Source organism: Erinaceus europaeus, chromosome 4, assembly GCF_950295315.1.
Source record: "Erinaceus europaeus chromosome 4, mEriEur2.1, whole genome shotgun sequence".
Lineage (NCBI taxonomy): Eukaryota > Metazoa > Chordata > Mammalia > Eulipotyphla > Erinaceidae > Erinaceus > Erinaceus europaeus.
The window spans coordinates 22,953,229-22,972,435 of NC_080165.1; the positions used below are offsets into that span (position 1 = coordinate 22,953,229).

Genomic DNA, 19,207 nt, shown 5'->3' on the forward strand with positions numbered 1-19,207 from the left:
CTTTCTAGGGGCTCCCCTCTTGATGACCTCCACCTCCTCCACCTTGCAGTCTCTCCTCTCCTTTCCACTCTCTGATCCTAGCCTTCAGAAATTCCCAGTTCTTCTCTCATAACCAACCTGGCCTCGGCATTCCAGGCTGACTCTGTGTCCTCCTCGGCTTCTCCAAGCCCATCAAGTGCCTGCTGATGTGGAGTTCAGCATGCCCCCTTTCCCCCAGCATCTGAATACCCTCCCTGTACCCTCCATAGTCAGCACTTCCAGACTTTGTGTCTTAGAGCAGCCCCACTTGCCATGGGCCTGGCGCCCAGTCGATGCTTCCTTCCTACATGGTGAAGTCTATTTCCTGCTATTGCTTCTCTCCCTACCTCCTCTGTCAGCTGTCCGTGGTGGGCTGCTTACAGTGTCTGTCTCTTAGCAGTCCAGGGTACTTTTTAGGGGACTGAAATCAGTCTGTTCCCATGTCCAGAGGCATCATGCCCTAGGTGAGCCAAGTGGCTCACAGGAGGGTCTCTCCAGCCAGTTTGTAGCCCTGGAAAGCCTGACTTTTTACACTTTTTTTTTTAAAAAAAAGTTTTTTACTATTTTATTTTATTTTTCTTTTATTTGATAGGACAGAGAGAATTTGAGAGGTGACGGGGAAGTATAAAGGGATAGAGAAAGAGACACACCTGCAGCATTGCTTCACCACTCCTGAAGCTTCCCCCCTATAGGTGGGGACCAGAGTCTTGAGCCTGGGTCCTTGCACATGATAAAGTGTGTGCTCAACTGACAGCATCACTGCCCAGACCCCTTGGGATTTGAAACTTTTGAACCTTAGCATCTGGAGTCCTAGCTAAAAGTAGACTTTGGAGCCAAGCCCCCTGAATTCAAATTGTGGACCTGTCATCTATTAGTAGTGTGGCTTTGACCAACTTACCTCACTCTTCTGTGCTAAAGATTCCTCTCTTGTCAAACAGCAGTGAAGATTTACAAGATTGTGGAAAGAATCAAATGCATTACTAGCTTTCAGGGGTGTAGCCTGAGGACTGGCACAGATAAATGCTCTGGAAGATGTTGAGCTATAAACTGCATTTTATTTGAAGTGTGGCCTCTGAGGCTATGGGAACCTCTGTCTCTGTGCTCTCGGGATCTGGGAGGGACCTTGCTTGTGTACTGGGGCAGGAACCTTGTCTTGGCTTCTCTCCGTCATCAGATACTGCCCACCCTTTCAGTCATGACAATTGCTAGAAAGTTCTCCTGGGGATGGAGATGAATCTGTGTTCTGCCCAGCAGCTGCTGGAGGGAGTGAGTACAGAGGGCCTGGTGGGGAGCCTGGTCAGTAGTCAGATGGGTGCATTGGGGGACTCTAGGCTGGGGTCCATCTCCCCCATCTCCTGGCAGGGCATGGTGGGGTTTGATCAGTGTGTGTGGCTACTGCAGCCTTCTGCAAACACCAGGCACAATATAAATAGTAATAAGGAATAAATGAAGCTCCTGCAGCCCTTGGCGAGGGTCTGGGGGAGGGGATACTGCAGCCTGGTGTCTCCCCAGGTCAGGTTGAACCCCCCTTCCCAGTGGGCTGGACGGTTGCTCAGCATCCCCAATTCTGCCTCGAGCTTCAGTCTGCCTCACACCTGCAAACTGGAGGGTGGAGGCTGGTGAGGGAGCAGGCAACTGTGACTGCTGCTGAAGCTAAAACCCGGTCTTGGACAGAAGGCAGCACTTCCTGCCTGCTGGGATGCTCCAGGGGGCCTGGGGAAGGTGTGTCAGTCCCTCCCACAACAAGGCAGGGGCTAGGGAAGGGGGCTTGGAATGGGCAGAGATATTCAAAGAATTGAGATGCTCCCCCAGAGGTGGTGCACCAGTGTCAGCCCAGTTTTTGCCAGCAGAGGCTGGGCAGCTGCTTCCAGAAGGAGGCTACAGCTGACAGGACCTGATCCTCAGAACTCAGTGCCTGCCCAAACCACTGTATTCCTGCCCGTCTGCCATTGCTTAGGGCCTTCTCCCTCCCCAGTGCCATTTCTCCCCTGCTTGCCTTTGAGGAGGTCTTTCCTGAGACTCCTGATCATAAGTCCACTCTGTTTTGAAACAAACACCCCACCCCCCAGGTGCCCTCCTCTGAGACATCCCCTCATATGACCTTGTGCTGTGGTCTGCTGGCCAATGTTTGTTTGGTCTCCCTGGACAGATGACAAGGTAGGAAGGGACCACTGTGTGGTGAGCATCTGCAACATGCCAAGCAATAGTGCTTAGCCCTTTTCAGACTGTTATTATTCTGAGAAGGGGGAGTTTTTATGCCTGTTTCACAGATGAGGAGCCTGAGGCTCAGAGGACTGAAAGGTTTTGCCCAAGGCCTAAGTCAAGTGGCAGCAGAATAGGGCTCAAACCTGGGCGTGGCCTTCTCCAAAGCTCTGCCAGACCAGGAGGCCCCAGGACAGGCTTCAATACCCTTGTGTGTATTGCCCACAACCATCACCTATTCTCCAAACAGATGAGGTGAGGGCTGGGAGGGCAGAGCTGAGTTCCCAGCAGGAGGATGTTTCTCTGGGCAGGGCCGAGATGCTGGAATCACATCCAGGGCAGGGCTTCCAGCTACTGACCTTGGCCTATCCTTTCAAGTCTGGCCTCAGTTTCTTCATCAATAAAATGGGGTGAAAGGATGTAATCTCAGCAGGTTTAAAGAGGCGCTGAACAGATGATATGAGTTCTTGAAATGTTTCCCGAATTGAGTGGTCAATTTAACTTGCATGGGGAGGGTCTTCATTCCTTTAATTTGTTTGGATACATGAAATAGATAATAGAAAGGGGCTTATAACTTTGGGTCTCCCTTCTCACCCCACCCCATCCCACCCCAACGCACACCCACAGCCTACAGGGGAGGCTGAGGGGCAACTGAGTGAGCTGGTTCTGCTGGGACACAAGGAGAGGCTCCAGGTTCCTGGCCCACTATGGGGGGGGGTGGTGGAGCAGTTGGGACACTGGCAGCTGGCGAAAGAGGTCTCTTCCACTTGGGAGCCCTCTTGGAAACCTTCCTGGAGTAGGTGGCCTTTTAGCTAGATTTGGAAGGTCGGGGAGATGTGGAAAAGGAGTGGGGAGACTGTCCAGACTGGGGAGTGATCTCTGGAGTCTAGCTGTATCTCAGCACCATCAAGAACTGGCCACCTGAGATGGGCAGTCCCTGGCTGGGGCAGTGTGTGTGTTTTGGGGGGCGCCCCGACTTTGGCTTCTCACAGCATCTGAGAGAATCCTGAGTGTACTGTGGCCAACCAGGCACCTGGGCCTCGGGGGTGGTCAGTTGTGGGGTCCCTCCCTTTTTTACGCATGACGCAGCCCACATGCTGAGGGGGGAGGACCCTCCTCCCGGAGGTCCGACCCTGAATTTCAAGGAGGTGGCGGTGAGACTGGCGGGCTCCCTGGGGTGGGGGCTCACCGGGCGCCGCCGTCAGTCTGTCTGTCGCCTGTACGACTCCCCCTCCAGCGTCCCGCGCCTGCAGCTTTCCCCGAAGACATTTGGTGTCAGTATAAGGACGGCTTTGCCTCGCACGCGGCGCGGCTCGGTCTCGCCACCGCTGCACGTCCCCGCACCGCCCGGCGCCCCGGCTCCTCCGCAGCCCCGCCGCGCGCAGACCCCGCGCCTTGAGCCCGGGGCCGGAGGCTCGAGCCCGGCAGCCCGCGGGTCCTCGGGGGCGACCCCGTCGCGCACCCCAACTCCGGCTCGGTCCGCCGCGCGCCGCGCCGCCCTCCCGCCATGGCCCGGGCCCCGGGGCCCGCCGCCCACCGCCCGCCACCCTTCGCGCCCCGGGGGCGCAGCTGATCCCCAGTCGGCGGGGGGGCGGCTGGCGGGGCCGGGGTCCCCCTCGATTTCCAGTCCGGGGGAGGGACGCGTCGCTCTTCGTCTCCGACCCAGACGACCCCCTGCAGCCGCCAAGTCCATGCCAAGGTAGGTGGGGGGTGGGGGGAGCAGGGCACAGCTCTCAGGCCAATTTCTTGGCGCGTCGGCTTCTCTCTCCATCGAGAAATAAATTAATCTATTATTTCTTTCTTTGTGGGGGCCGGCCCCCCCGCTGCGTGCGCCCATCGGGTGGGCACCCATCCTGTGCCTTTGGGGTAGGTGCCTCGGGAGGAAGGTCGGGGGTGGGTGGGGGAAACTTTGACCGGTCCCTTCTCCAAGGCCACGAAAGTTCTCTCCCTGCCAAGCCGGAGCCGGCTGAGCCAGCGCTGCAGAAATTTATTCAACAAGTCAGCGGCGGGGGCCCGGCTGTCTGTCTGTCTGTCCCCTCGCGGCAGCTGCTGCGGCTCTGTGGCCAGGTGGACCCGAGCCGCCCGTGATCGGGGCTGTGCCCCCAGTGTTGGTGGAGGGAGAGATGGCCGGGGTTGGAAGGGGGAATCCCAGGCAGCGGCCAACTTTGCTCCAGGCGGGGCGGTGGTGTCCCCTTCTGGGTCAGCACCCCAGGGGGCTGTCGGAGGCCTTGGAAGCGAGGCTGGGGTCAGGGCGGTGACTCTAGGGGCTAAGGGGAGCCCGTAGCAGCTTGAGGCTGGTTATATAATGAGTGTTTGTGATGATTGGGGTTTAATTGGCTGTGGTGGGCGTGTGTGGGCTATGTGGGGGGGGGCAGGGGCCTTGCCTGGAGTGGGAAGGCCTCTCTGGGGGGAGGTCATGGGGCCCTGAGGGTGGGGGGCTCTTGGCTGGGCCCTGGCAGGTGGCATCACTGGCTTCTCTGCTGGTGTCTTTCAGGGACCTGGGGACTCTAAGTGGCATCTTGGGGGGGGGTGGGCTGAGTATTGTTCCTGGGAGCCAGTGTTCTGGGGCCAGGTAGAAGAGAGAGAGGGGGAGAGAGAGAGGGAGAGAACACATGCAGAGAGAGAGGGAAAGGGAGGAAGCTTGCTTGCGGCTGTGCCTGTGTGTGATGGGGTCAGCCTCTGAGCAGGTCCAGGGGAAGGCATGCTTGGGGTGGCCTGTGCCGGCAATTAGTCTGTCCTGCTGTCTCTCACTGCCTGAAGGAGGTACCCAGTGGGCCTGGCACCTCTGAAGGACTGGGAGGCAGGGGCATGGGAAAGGGTCTGGCTGTGGACTTGGGGCTCTCTTGAGGACTCCATCCTCAAACCCTGCCCATAGGGATGGGTGAGCAGGTGGAGCCGAGTCTCACCCTCAGCCCCAAGGACTGGCTTCATCAACTCTTGTCCACCCTTTGGGACAAACTTTCTGTCCAGGCTCTGAGACCTGAGCTGAACTAGGGATCGATGGGAGTGGAGAGATGCCCCTTGCTGCCTTCAATGCCCACACCCAGCCAGAGGCAATAGGTGCCAGTGGGTGACCAGGCAGAAAGAACACACCAAGGGGGACTGCTTCTTGGGCTGCAGTAATGTGGCAGAGCAGGGGGAGAGGAGAGCACCTCCTTAGGGTGGGGGTGATGAGTTTATTCCTGTCATCACACTCATAAACCACTTGGAAAATCCCCCACCGCAGGCCCAGGGCTGCAGGCCCTCAAACTCCCTCTCTGGCTGCTCAGAACCCCCCAGGGCTGCCCTGGGTACTGTGATAGGCAGTCTGGGGGAGAGGCTACAGGTCTAGGCCTCTTGATGGAACCCTGTGGACCCTGCCCCCATTCCGGAAGCTTCTGAGAGGGCATCTTCTAGGCCCACCAGGGGGCACCAAGCTGCAGCTCTGAGTCTCTGCACACTGACTCCCTTTGACCTTGGGAGGGGGGTAGGACTGGGATGGGGGCGGAGGTTGCTGCCTACTGGAGCTCAGCTGGGTTCCAGGTCAAGACCACAGTACCTCTTGGGGGTCCTGGCCCCAGGTCCACATCCTGAACCCCTCTGGGTCTCCACTTTCAGCTCCTTTGTCTGGCGCCCCTCCACTGCCATCTCTGTTACCTCACTCTGTGCCCAGGTGGTGTTCCCCCGAGTCCCAGACCCACAGGAACATCTGTTTCTGGGCACCCACGGGGCTCTGCCCTCCAGCAGTTTCTGAGCCTTTTCCAAGGTAACAAAAGGCTCTGCTGGCTCCTCATAGAGTCTCTCCTCATTGGCCGTCTCATTCTCTGAGTGCCCAGGCTACGGCTCAGAGGGCTCAAAAACCGCCACTGAAATAAGGGGGTACTGGGGTGTGTGTATCTGTGTGTGGTGATGGTGGTGGTGGGGTCCAGGGAGAGCCCACTGGCTGCAGGGAGGGAAGGCCCCCTTCTCTCTCCACTCCTTCTCCTCCCCTTCCTTCCTCAGCCTCCCTTCCCTCTGCTCTTGTCGGAGCTTTTCCATCCACCTGCTCTTTCCTGCAGAACCCCTTCTCTCTGTCCTCAGCATTTGCTCTTACCTTGTACCCTCAACCCGTGAACTCCCAGGGGCTGGGCTGGAGGCTCCATGCCAGCCCAGGGAGTGTGTATGTGGGGGGTGTTTGCATGGTTCATGGGCCCTGCTCCAGAGTCTGTGACTCTGTTAGGTCTGGGCCCCTCCTTGAGTGTGTGGGTCTGCACATCAGGGGACTTCAGAGCCAGTGAGTTTGTTCGGAGCCAGACATCCAGGGAAGCTGATGTCCCCATCATGGCCAGTTCAAGGAGCAGAGGGAACAAGGAGGAACAAGGAGTGTGACTCCCTGCTGTCTTCCTCTCCTCTCCTCTCCTCTCCTCTCCTCTCCTCTCCTCTCCTCTCCTCTCCTCTCCTCTTCTCTTCTCTTCTCTCTGTGCTCTCTCACAGCACCTACTCTGTGTCCATCCTGTTTTGGTCACTGGCAGACACAGCAGTGGACCCACAAAACCTGCTTTTTGGGAGACTCTGTGCCCTGGGCCCCCATCCTATGTCAGGCACTATGTGGCATTTGGTCACAGGGCCTCCCCGCCTCTTGAGCTTGTGGAGGGGAGAACTGGGAGAACTGGGAGAACTGGGCCTCTCTTATATGTGGGATGTAGGTGGAGGGCTTGAAACAGCACAAGATACTTGGATGCCCTTGAGCAAGTTCTGGGGGCTTTTGTGGGCTTCTCCACGGTGGAGGCGAGGGACTCTCCAGGCTGAGGTTCAACACAGACCTGCTCCTGCCTCAAACTTCCTTCATATCAGGGTCCCTCCCACTGCTACCCTCTTTTCTGCCTTCACTGAGGTGGGCTGACTGCAGTGGCATTTGGATAAGGGTTTGCTGTTCACCTGGTCTGAAGGCCACCTTTCACCCTCTGTCACCCCAAGGGTCAGCTTCCTCCCTGGATCACTGAGCTCTCTTCTCAGCCTGGAGAGACGTGAGCAAGTTCACGGTTATGAGCCTGACCCAAAGGACGAGGCACATGACACCATAGGGGCACTAGCTTGCTGCAAATTAGGACGACACCTTTTACCTTAGAGGCTTTGGTGGGACTCAGCAGTGCCTCTGCCATGCCTGGCACGGGACCTGGCTGGGCAAACACATTCTCCTTCCATTAAGACACTTCCCCAATTCTTTGCTCATTTGCTGTCTTCTGTGCCTAGTGGAGGAAAAATCACATTTGTGTTCTATCCACGTGGAGCAGGAACTTGGCTAGGCTGTGATGCAGGGAGGGGAGAACTGGGACTTGAACCTGAGCTGCAGGACTCCTGGTCCAGTGCTTTCTTTGCTCAAATGCCCGCCTTCCCACCAGGGGCCATGCTCACCCTGGTTTGTTAGCTGAAGCAAGACTCAAAGCCCTAATTACTGCAGAGCGAGTGAAAATGATCAGTAGTGTCGCCTGCTGGGAAATGTTCAGGCACACTGATGGGGCTTCAAACACTGCCTCACTTGCTGGCACTGCTTAGAAGGCTGAGTGCCAACAGACAGACAGTAATGGACATGTGGACATGTCTGGGTGGGGGTGGGGGCCTCTTGTCCATGGCCTGGCCTGGACAGCCCTTTAACTGGTGACCTGGATGTGGGTATCCCAGGTGCAAATTCTAACTCTCTATGTAGCTCTTGGGTTTTGGAGAATCTCTTCTTTGTGCCTCAGTTTCCTCACTTAGAAAGTGGACAGAGCCAATGAGTTTCCCTTATGGGCTGTGAGGAGGTGCCTGGCACTTAGTAAGTGTTCAGCTTGTGATGGTGGGGTGACTCTTGGTTAGGAAGGGGGGTGCTGATCCAGTTCGTGGTGAGGTGGGCGGGCCAGCTGCTGGCCTTGATGGCAGGCTGGGAGGATGCAGTGTGTGGGCAGGCTCACCTGGCCAGCCCTGAGCACAGTCTGCTTCAGGCCACTCACTTGGGGTCCCTGGCCTTGGTTGCATTTTTGCTAAAGACAATGTGAGGGACAGGTGGGTCACATGCCCCAGAGGTGCTGCAGCTTGAGTGGGTTGCCAGCCAGATTTGGGGGGCACCCAGGCTGCTTCATGGCAGACCTTATCTGCATAATTGGGTGGTGACTTCTGCTCTACTCTGGGTCACTTGGGGCACGCCTGAGCTGTCCCCCCACTCCCCTGCAGAGGAAAGGAGGTGAACTCAAGGTTGAAATTGGTGTGATCCAGTGGCCTCCAAGAGGTGGCACAGTGGCTAGAGTGATGGACATAAAAGCATGAGGTTCTGAGTTTGATCCCTGACATCACATGTGCTGGAGTGATGCTCTTGATTATCTTTGTCTCTTCTCTTTTCTCTCTTGTGTTAAGAAATGAATCTTAAAAAAATAAGTGGAAGGGTCTTGAGGAGAGAGATGATCTGGAAATTGTCACACAAGGTATGGCTGAGGGAGCTGGTGACAAGAGGCCTAGGGCAGATGAAGCTTGAGGGTGGGCGGGCTGTCGTCATGCATCTGCAGGGCTGTCAGGTGGAAGAGGGAGCAGACAAGGTTCCAGGACACTCCCTGGGGGATTTGAGGAGAGGGACGTTTCCTGCAGCCTCACAAAGACATGGCTACCGGCCTCAAGGTACAGGGTGTGTATGTGTGTATCTGTGTGTGTGTGAGAATAAGGGTATGCCTGTATGTGTGATCATATCTGTGTGAGTGGGTGTAATGTATGTAAATGTGTATGAGGCATGAGATGTGTGTATGTGTCTGTCTGTCTGTGTGTTTGTGTGTGATGGTGTATGTCTGTATGTGTGAGAGCACATGAGATATGTGCAAGTGGGTGTTGTCAATGTGAGTGTGACAGTGGGCTTTATTTGTAAATGGGTGTTTGAGTCTGAGTCTGAGTGTGTTAGTGAACATGTGAGATGTGTGTCTAGTTGTGTGTGTGTGTGTGACTGAGAAGGTGCTGTGGATGAGAGTGCTGTGTATTCCTGGTGTGTGACTGTGTGCGTGCTGGTTCTCTCCAGTAACCCCTTATGTGGTGATCTAACTGCAGATATTGTGTTTTGGGGACTCTTTAGCTCAGGATTCTGGAAGTCTGCATGGACACAAGTACCACAGACCACCCAGCCTCCCTTCACTGGCCTGTGTTGAGTGTGCTCACATGTGTTACCCCAGTGCCAGCTGCCAGCAGCCCTGCTGCAGCTGTCATCTCCCTTAAATAATAGAGTGGGCTGAGTGTGTGCCATGGAGGATGGGGCCAGTCCAGGACCCCTGCAGGCCTGTGATCTGGATCACCACACTGGGGACTCTCAGGTTACAGCAGCGAGTACCTCAAGCTTCTAAGGCTCTTGCTAATTGTGAGATGTTCTGAGGTTTCTGGATTCTAGTATTCCTGGAATAAATTTATTGCTTGTTTTATTTTTTTTTTAACAGTGACATTAGCTGGTTTGTGGTTGTTGACAAGGAGATAAACAAGTTACCTAACTGTACCTGTGAAAACACACACACACACACACACACACACACACACATACACACACACATACATACATACATACACACACACACACACACACACACACACACACACACACACACACACACACACACCTCTGCCTCTTCACCACCAGGACTCATAGCTCTGTAGACACAGAGCCTCCCCATACTGTTTTCCAAGGTCTCTGGTGTGCCAGATGGAAGATTCTGGGAGACAGATTTCTCCAGGGACATGGGAAGACTTGGGAGTCTACCCACACAGGAGTTTGTGACTGGGCCAGCAGTTGTGTTGGCACTGCTGGTGGCTGAGCTACAAGGGGAAGTGTGGGTCCGGGACACTTGCTCTTGTCCCAGGGTGTTTTAGCTTCAGGGCTTGGGCTCAGGAACAGGCAGATCTGAACTGGGACCCCGACTGTCCATGCCAGCTGGGGGACTTGGGACACTCTGTGACCTCTTGGGCCCAGTCTCTAACACGGCACAGGAATAAGCATACTCTGTCCACCATGGGGCTGTGTGTATGTGGGATTGACACAGCTTATACATAGGATATCCTTTCTATGTCATCTGCCACTTGAGTCAGCCTCAGTCAGAGCTGCTGGGATCCTGTGCTGTTGATGGTGATGGCAGTGAGATGAAGGGGGCTGCTGCGGTGTGATGACAGTGGTGATAGTCATGGTGATGGTGGTGATGGTGGTGATGATGGAGATGATGGAGGTGATGGTGATGATGGAGTTGGTGATGGGGTGGTAGTGATAATGATAATAATGATAGTGATGGTGGTGATGGAGGTGGTGGTGATAACAGTATTGGTGGAGGTGATACAGGTAATGGTGTTGGTGGTGATGATAAGGGAAATTGTGTTGATAGTGATGATGGATATAATGGCAGAGGACTTGATCTTGGTGATGATGATGTGGTGATGGTGACAGTGAAGGTGGTGATAGTGATGATGGAGCTGATGATGCTGGTGGAGGTGATGGTGATGATGGAGGTGATGCTGTTGGTGGTGGTGGTGGAAGAAGGGTCTGAGTAGCCATCTCCAAAGCAGGAACACTGGCCCATGCATGCTTGCACATCCTTGTCACAGGGTCTGCTGAGGCAGCAGGAGGAGGGTGAGCTTTTCAGAGAGGAAAACTGAGGCTTCGGGAGGCCTGTGGAGTCAGGAGCAGGGTGTAGGCATTGCAGACGACTACTAGTCCTGCTCCATGCTGCTGACCACCTCCTCCCCCAGTACCTGGATTGAAGAGGCTGCTCGAACTCTGGGACTCCATGGGCTTGAGTTGGAATCCACCGATGCTTACACGTGTCTCTGTGAGGGGGTCCAGCAACTCACCACCCCAGTGCCACCACCAAGCTCTCAGTTATGGGTACAGACACAGGGTAGAGAGAAATTGGAAGTAGTCAGAGAGAGGGGCCTCCTGGGGAGATGGCCTGGGTGGTTGCTGGGATCAGATCAGAGAGTGGGGTAGTGGCCTTGGCAACTGTGGCCTCTAGGAACCTCACTGTGAGTGGGCAGAGATATGAAGACAAAGGACAATGCAGTGTGGCAGCTTTATACATTATCATTTTAAAAGTAATTTTTAAAGATCTATTTATTATGAGGGGGAGAGAGAGAGAGAGAGAGAGAGAGAGGGAGAGAGGGAGAGAGAGATATCAGAGCATTGCCTAGCTGTGGTATAGGTTGGTGTTGGGGACGTTCAAACCTGGCTTGAGCTATCTCCCTGACCTTAGTGTGACAAGTTTAAATGAGACCATGTGGGGCAGAAGGCAAACTGATGCAAAGGGGCTGGAATTGGAATGAGTAGGAGGCTGTCATGTGGGGTCCCAGGGTCTGGCAGCTCTTTCTCCCCATTAGCTGCAGAAGGGCTGGGCGACCCTGGGGCTGAGGCCAGGCCAGGCTCCTGTGCCTCTAAACTGTCTCTCAGAGCCATGTCTTCATGTCTTCTTCCCACAGCCTTGAAGCCCAGGCCAGACACCCCTCCTCCCTGCCCTCCATCTTTTCAGCCTTCTGCCTGTCCATCCCTCTCCTCCACATAGCACATAAAATCTCTTGCTATTATACTTAGAACAAAACATAAGTTCCTTCCATGGGCTCTCAGAGGGCCCTGCCGAACTCTTCAAGTTCACTCCCCTTCTTTGTCCCGGGCTCAAATCCACTGGCCTAAGTTTCTGTTCCTTAAAGACGCCAAGCTCCTCCCAGCCTCTCGGCCTTCACAAATGCTGTTCCTCTGACCTATCGGAGTGCTCACCCAGGGCTGGTACCTTCTGATTCTTGTTTTCATCTTCAGGGTTGCTTTCCTTAGAAACATCTAGGTTCTCTCCACTCCCACCTTTTCCTCCTGTGTATTTACTCTCCAGCATCCTTTACTCATCCTTTCAACAGATATTTAATGAGAACCTTGTATGTTCCGGGCGCTGTTGCAGGTGCTGGAGGGTAGAGCAAAGAACAAAGCAGACCATGGTCGCTCTCCTGGAGCTGCTCTCAGGCTGGGGAGGCAGGCGCTAAGTCAGGAAGCTATAAATACATAAGTGGTGTGGTATGTTTGGGGGTGATAGGAACTGTGGAGATGGAGTGGGGGGAGAGGGGGAGAGAGGAGGAAAGAGAGGGAGTGAAGGAGATAGCCTAAGTGCTAAGCAAACAGACTCTCATGCCTGAAGCTCCAAGGTCCCAGGTTCAATTCCTAGCACCACTATAAAGTAGAGCTGAGCAATGCTCTGGAATGAGAGGGAGAGAGAGATAGAGAGAGACAGGAAGAGAGAGAGAGAGAGAATGCCTCTCTCCCTTGCTGAAGTGTTGGATGAACAAGGGCTGCTTACAACCCCAGAGTCTGTACATAGTAGCTGCTCAGGAAATACTTGGACAATCAAATGAATGTTCAGGGTCTGTGAGAACGGAGCCTGAGTAGAGGAGAAGCAAGTGCAGAGAGAGAGACCTGCTGAAAAAGGTGCTCAAGGGTCTGGGGAGGTCCAGCCTGGTGGGAATGAGGGACCAGAGGAGGGATTGGAGACCCTGAGGTCAGCATGGCATGGAAGACCCAGAGCCACCCAGGAGGATGCTTTCCTGTCCAGAGGTTGACATGTAGTGGACAAGACGCCCTGGAGCTTATGTAAGGCTGGTGGCTGTTTTTCTGGAACCAGGAGCAAAGCCCTGAGCTCAGGAGAAAACTCAAGCTCCCTGACTAGCCAGGCGAAGTGGCAGGAGGAGCCAGCTCCCTCCTGTTGCCCCCGGGAGCCAGGGAAATGTCCAGATGCATCAGCTCTGGGCGGATCAAGAGACAGAACAGGGCCGAGGGTGGCAGCTGGGTGGGTACCGGGGTTCAGACCTCAGGGCCCACTCCCACCTCCAGCAGGGTTCTGGGTCCTGGGAGACCCTGTGGATGAGGAGGTGGGAGGCAAGTCCAGAGGAGCAGCTGCTTGCCTTGGTGGGCTGTAGAGGGGTCTGGCAAGGCCAGATGGCACCCATCCCAATAAAGCTGGAGCCTGCTGCTTCTGGCATGGTGGGAAGCTTGACAGACCCTTCTCCTGGGCTCAGCTTCTCTGTCTGTTCACTGGGGCCAATGACCCCCCTGGGCTGTTATATCTCGGGAGCCAGCCCAGCATGCAGAAGTGCCCCTGAGTTGAGGCCCAGGAAGAGCTTGGTCTGCAGGCCTAGACCAGAATGCAGACATGTGGCCCTTGATACAAAATCTCTGAGAAATTTAGGTGGGTGACAGCAGCACTTTGCAGCAAGCACAGTCCTTCTGAACAGGGGCCCGGGGTGACTGCTCACAGACTTTTGGGAAGCCAACTTTGATGGAGACCCGTCTCTATTTCGACTTGCCTGTGTGTCTGTTCTGTCCCTTCTCTGGGCCTTAGTTTCCCCACTTGTAAAGCAGAGGGGTTGTCCTGTTTTGTGAGGCGGTGCGCAGGGGTCCCTGGGCTCAGCTGTGGATCTCAGCTGAGGTGTCACTTCCTCAGGGAAGCTGGCCTTGATTGCCCTTCCTGTGTGCTCCGCATCGCGGTTGTTTGTGTCCGCAGCCCTCCGACTTCTCCTTTGTAACACACGCCATGCTTGAAATAGTCTGTTCTTATGACCACTTCCTTTTGTTGCTTGTAAATTGTCTTTATATTCCAGAATATGATAGGTGTATAACTTTAGTCTCATTATTAAAAAAAAAAGCCAACTAGTGTTGGCAAGACAGCTCATTTTGGGGGGTGATCACTTTGCCCTGTGTGGAGTTCAGGTTCTAGCCCAGCCTCCACAGTACTGGGGGAAGCTTTGGCGCTATGGTCTCTCTCTCTCTTTTTATCTGAAAAAATTAGACTGGAGCAGTGGAGCCCTGGGGATGACCAGAACCCCTTCTGTCAAACCAACTGATATCTTTTTTAAAAAAACGATTTATTCCCTTTTGTTGGCCTTACTTTTTTTTAAATTGTTGTAGCTATTATTGTGGTTGTCATTATTGGATAGGACAGAGAGAAATGGAGAGAGGAGGGGAAGACAGAGAGGGGAAGAGAAAGATAGACACCTGTAGATCTGCTTCACTGCCTGTGAAGTGACTCCCCTACAGGTGGGGAGCCGGGGCTCTAACTGGGATCCTTAAGCCGGTCCTTGAGCTTTGCGCCACCTGCGCTTAACCTGCTGCGCTACTGCCGGACTCCTTCCAACTGATATATTAACTGCCTTGTAGGATGGAGTTTCTCTTTCCCACCTTTCGTTTCCCCAAACTGAGGCTCAGTGGGATTGAACAGACTTGCTCAGGACCAGCTGGCCCTCAGCTCTATTGATCCTCCTGGCCCGAGTGAGGGCGGCGGGTGGATGGGGGTGCAGGGGCCCTGGGTGGAATTTCTTTATGGACGACAGGGCAGGGGCACTTGTGAGGCCTGTCCCCCACATCCCTCTCCCCCCCAGGTTCCCTGCTGGGTGCAGACATGGCTGAGAGCTCCTCACCGCCCCCCTCGACTACCACAGCCCCGGCCACTGAGCGGAGCATCACAGAGCAGCCGGGGCCTCAGAGCCCCCCTCCCTCACCTCCAGGCCCCGCGGAGCCCCTGGATGAAGTGGACCCTGATGTTCCCCACCCAGACTTGGCGCCCGTTGCCTTCTTCTGCCTGCGACAGACCACCAGCCCTCGGAACTGGTGCATCAAGATGGTGTGCAACCCATATCCTTTGCTCCTGGCTTGCCTGTGTGTGTGTGGCATCTGTTCTCCCTGGTGGATCCCCACCTGCATGCCCACTTCTGGGGGGTTGGAGAACTGGGTGGGGGAGCTGGCTCAACTGGACTGGGGGGTCGGTGGCTGGGGACACACTAGGGAGTGAAGATCAGACTCATGAGCATCAAATTTCCAGCTGATGGGAGCTGGACGGTGGTGCATCTGCTTAAGTGCATATATCACCATGTGCAAGAACCCAGGTTCAAGCTGCTGCTCCCCACCTGCAGAGGGAACGCTTTATGAGCGATGAAGCAGGTCTGCAGTCTTCTCTCCCTCTCTATTTCCCCTCCCCTCTCAATTTCTCTCTGTCCTGTCAAATAAAAATAGGAAAAAAAAAATGGAAAAATGGCCACCAGGAGCAGTGAATTCATAGTGTAGGCTTCAAGCCCCAGGAATAGCCCTGTTGGAAAAAAAATCCTGCTTATATGAATATTCTAGAAATTTCTGGTGTCTTTAGGGGCTGTGATATATATATTTATAGCTGGCTTGGAGAGTTCTCAGGTATGATCCTGGGTCTGGGGTACAGAATCAAGTCAGACTCAGACCCTACTCTGGCTCACAGCAGCTGAACTAGTGGGGTGAATAGGGTTATGATGGGGGAACCCATGGGCCTGGGCCAGGAGGCAGTGCATCCAATGCTTGGGGGTACCCCCACCCCGTTCTCCTGGTTGTGTCTCTGTCTGGGGCCAGGAAGCAGCATCAATGGCCTATTTGCAAATCTGCCTGGCTCACCATCACTGGTGTGCTCAGCTGAGTTCTTAATCCACTGCGCTACCGCCTGACTCCCCTAGAGCTGAGTTCTAATCCTTCACCAGGTCTGCCTTTTGTCAGCCCAACCTCACCCCCACCTCTCCACTTCCCTGAGCTTGGCCAGGTCTCAGGGCTTCCTGAGTGTTCTTCCCTTGGTCTGCAGTGCTTTGCCCCTCCTCTTCACCTGGCCAAGCACATGGTTGGTTCCTTCATAGCATAGCTGAAAGGGTCACCTCCTCAGGGGAGCCCTCTGCCATCCCTCCTCAGCTTCTCTATTGGTTGTCACTGTCCAGTTGTGGGATTCTGAACTGGGCACCTGCCCCTCCAGGGTGCTGTCAGGTGACCAGGACATGGTGGACCCAGCTGCCTGTCCACCGATGGACTCCACAGCCAGCACAGTGGGGGTGTCTTGAAGGGGGTCAGGTGGGGAGGGTGGCAGGAGGAGGTACAGGTGAGGGTGGTACAGGGTGAGGTGCAGTGAAGAGCAGCATGGACAGGGAGGGGTGGAGGAGTGACAGGAAATCCTCAGGCCTGGAGGGCTGAGGATGGAGTTGCTGTGTTCTGAGGGCACGGATAAGGGCAAACAAACGCTAGAATAAGAAGAAGAGGGCACAGAAAGCCTTGTACTGGAAGGGCTGTGGGCAGCAGTGGGACCTGGGTCTCAGAGGTGCACAAAAGCACAGGTGTGCGGATCTTGTGGTTTTGGGGGCCCACCAAACAGAACAAATTCCCTGCATGAAGGCTGGGTTGGCAAGACTGGTCCCCAAGAGGGCTGCGTGTGAGTCTGCTGGCCCCTCACTCTATGGGCAGTTGAGGAGGTGATGGGTTCTGGATTGCCCAATTCTTAGAATCCGGAAGTCTCTCTGGGGATGGGGGTGGGGCAGAAAGCAGAGCTGTACTGAGAGGCTTGGCCTTCCTTCTGTGGGATGGTCAGGAGGTCTTGCCCTGGCCAGGGCTCCCTTCAGGGTTTGCTGACTCCCTGGGACCTGGCAGCACCAAGAACCAGAGCTGTCTGCCCTGAGGAGTTCCTGGTGGGGTGCTGGGATAATGAACGGTCTAGAGAAGGTGGACATTGTGGAGGCTCTTTCTGGGGAAAGGAAGGCTGACTGGGGGGGGGGGGGGAGGCAGGGAGACTGTGGAACAAGCATGTCACAGGGACCTTGTCTGGGTGGGATGACTGGGTAGGTTCCGGCTCTGCTAAGTATGTCCTGTGACCTTGAAAAGTCACTCTACTGTGGCCTCTGAATTTACTGTGACTCCTCTGGGCAGCGTGCAGAGAGAGGCCTGGTGTGGGTGGCCCTGGCCTAGTGGTGTGACCCAGCTCACCACACATGGCTCTGGCACGTCTGGTTGGGCCACATGGTGGCGAGCAGGTCTGAGTTCTGTTGGTCACACAGTTGGTGGTTACTCCAGGCTGTCCCCTCTCCCAATCTCAGCACTTACACTGAAAAAGCCTTGGGACCCCTGGGTGCCAGACACTGCCCACACTTGACCTCATGTGCATCAGGCTCTGATCACTGAGCAGTCCACAGAGACCTTTCCCTGTTGCCAAATTCCTGGCCCATTGTGCAAACTGGGGTCCTATGTCCTGTGTTTATGGCACCCCTCTGCCTTCCACCCTCAGGGTAAGGAGGACATGTAAGTTACGTGCTGAGGTTGGGACAACAGTGAGGCTGGCCTGTTCGGAGGGCAGAGAAGGGGTCCAGATTCAGGACAAAGTGTGTGGAAACTGCATGAGGTTGGACAAGGCCAAATGCAAACCCCCCCTCCCCACTTCATGAGAGACTCCCCCACTCTGGGGGCTATTTCGAGCCAGAGGCTGTGGACTCACTGGGGATGGAAGGGTTCAGGTCTCAGCTGTCACTGGGGGACATAATTTTGGGGGTGCCTCCTAGATCTGAAGTTGGATGAATCCAGACTTGCAAAAGCTTCCAGAGTGTTAGGTTCTGGGACTCTCACACTGGAAATGGCTGTGATGGAATTCAGCAGTTCAAATTCAGGTTTAAGGCCCAGCGACTCTGAAATCCTGAGCTGCTTTGACTCAGAGACTGTCAGGTTCTGTGTCTCGAAGACAGTGTAAGTCTCAGATGTGGCTGTCACGTACCTGTCTGGGAGCTGGTGAAGCTGCGACCTGGATTTGTGATAGCACAGGCTGCCTGGCTGCGAGGCCCCGTAGCTTTGAGTCCAGTCTGGGGAGGTTACAGTGGGTTTTAGGAACTGCAGGTTCTGGAGCTGCCCCCCCCGTTAATTTTATTTATATAGTATATATATGAGGGAGGGTTTTTATGAAATAGGGAAAGCAAGTGAGTGAGGGAGAGAGAAAAGCCAGAATACAGATGGTGCTGGGATTCAAACTAGGAGCTTCAGGCTTCAAGTGCTGCTGAGCTGTTTCCCCATCTGTAGGCCCAGGAGAACCTGATGTCCACAGAGGGGCAGGGGTCCCTGGAACAGATGCTCCTGGCATCTGTGGGGTGACTGTGTCCTGTGTCTTGTACATTTCAGGACCTGGTGTTTCTGGCCTGTCCATGCTACTAGGTCTCATTCCTCAGTGGCTGTGATAAGCACTAGTGACCCATCATACTTTCAGATTCTCTGGGATTTTTTAAAAAATGTTTTTTTTAAAAAAAATCATTACTCAAAAACCCTTCTCTTCTCTTTCTTTCTTTCTTTCTTTTTTTTTTTAAAGATTTTATTTATTTATGAGAAAGATAGGAGGAGAGAGAAAGAACCAGACATCACTCTGGCATGTGTGCTGCTGGGGATTGAACTCGGGATCTCATGCTTGTGAGTCCAAAGCTTTACCACTGTGCCACCTCTGGGACCACTCTTTTTCTTTTTAAATTTAGCTTTCTGACTGTGCTTGTGCCTTCAGTTCTCACATGATGATTTTTTGCTCCTCAGTTGGGAGAGAACACTTGATCCTAATGCTTGTGCTAAGACACAGACACAGCACACATGGAATCACCATACTTTCATTGTGTGCCACCAGGTTATTTCTGGGATCGCACTGCTCCAATACTCCAAGTGGCTACTTACTCCATTTTTAGTTTTGATAGAGGATGAAAGAGAGAGCTAGAAGGACACACACACACACACACACACACACACACACACACACACACACGTAGAAAGAGAGCCATTTGCAGCACAGCTCTACTGTTCAGAAAGCTTCCTTCCTGTAGGTGGGAACTGGGGGTTTGAACCTGGGACCTTGCACATGGTGACATATGCACTGTCAGGTGAGCCACTGCCCAGCCTGAACCCTGTGGGATTATAGTCCTCATCAAGAACCCAAAGGTGGAAGTGTGGGCATCAGGACCTGGCCAGCAGGAACAGCCAGCTCGTGAGCCTGGGAGCGGGCAGGGCAGGGGGGCAGGGGCTGCCTAGGCTGACTGTCACTAGCTCCAGTGTCCCTCCTGCTGAGAGGCTCTGGCTCAGTCAGCTGTCTTTTGAAGCCCGGTGCTCCCTGACTCAGTGCCTCCCCCAGCCCAGAGCAGGGCCCTGAGTCACAGCTGACTCACTGAGAGCCAGAAGGTTTTTGCGACCCTCTCTGAACCAGAGAGCTGGGTGGGAAAG

The 19,207-nt window shown here is 54.6% G+C and overlaps 1 protein-coding gene across 1 annotated transcript; it reads left to right on the top strand.

The window, feature by feature from the left end:
* The first annotated feature begins 2,927 nt into the window (after window positions 1-2,927).
* On the top strand, window positions 2,928-17,273 carry LOC132538190 (basic proline-rich protein-like). Its single transcript, XM_060190782.1, has 4 exons — window positions 2,928-3,016; window positions 3,591-3,919; window positions 14,578-14,927; window positions 17,256-17,273. The coding sequence occupies exons 1-4, from the start codon at window positions 2,928-2,930 to the stop codon at window positions 17,271-17,273; spliced, it is 786 nt and encodes a 261-aa protein (XP_060046765.1).
* Window positions 17,274-19,207: the final 1,934 nt, after the last annotated feature.

Coding starts and splice junctions, on each gene's coding strand:
- LOC132538190 (XM_060190782.1), top strand. CDS start 2,928: ATGGGGGGGGGTGGTGGAGCAGTTGGGACACTGGCAGCTGGCGAAAGA. Junction 3,017..3,590: donor CTCTTGGAAACCTTCCTGGA/GTAGGTGGCCTT, acceptor GCTCCTCCGCAG/CCCCGCCGCGCGCAGACCCC. Junction 3,920..14,577: donor GCCGCCAAGTCCATGCCAAG/GTAGGTGGGGGG, acceptor TCTCCCCCCCAG/GTTCCCTGCTGGGTGCAGAC.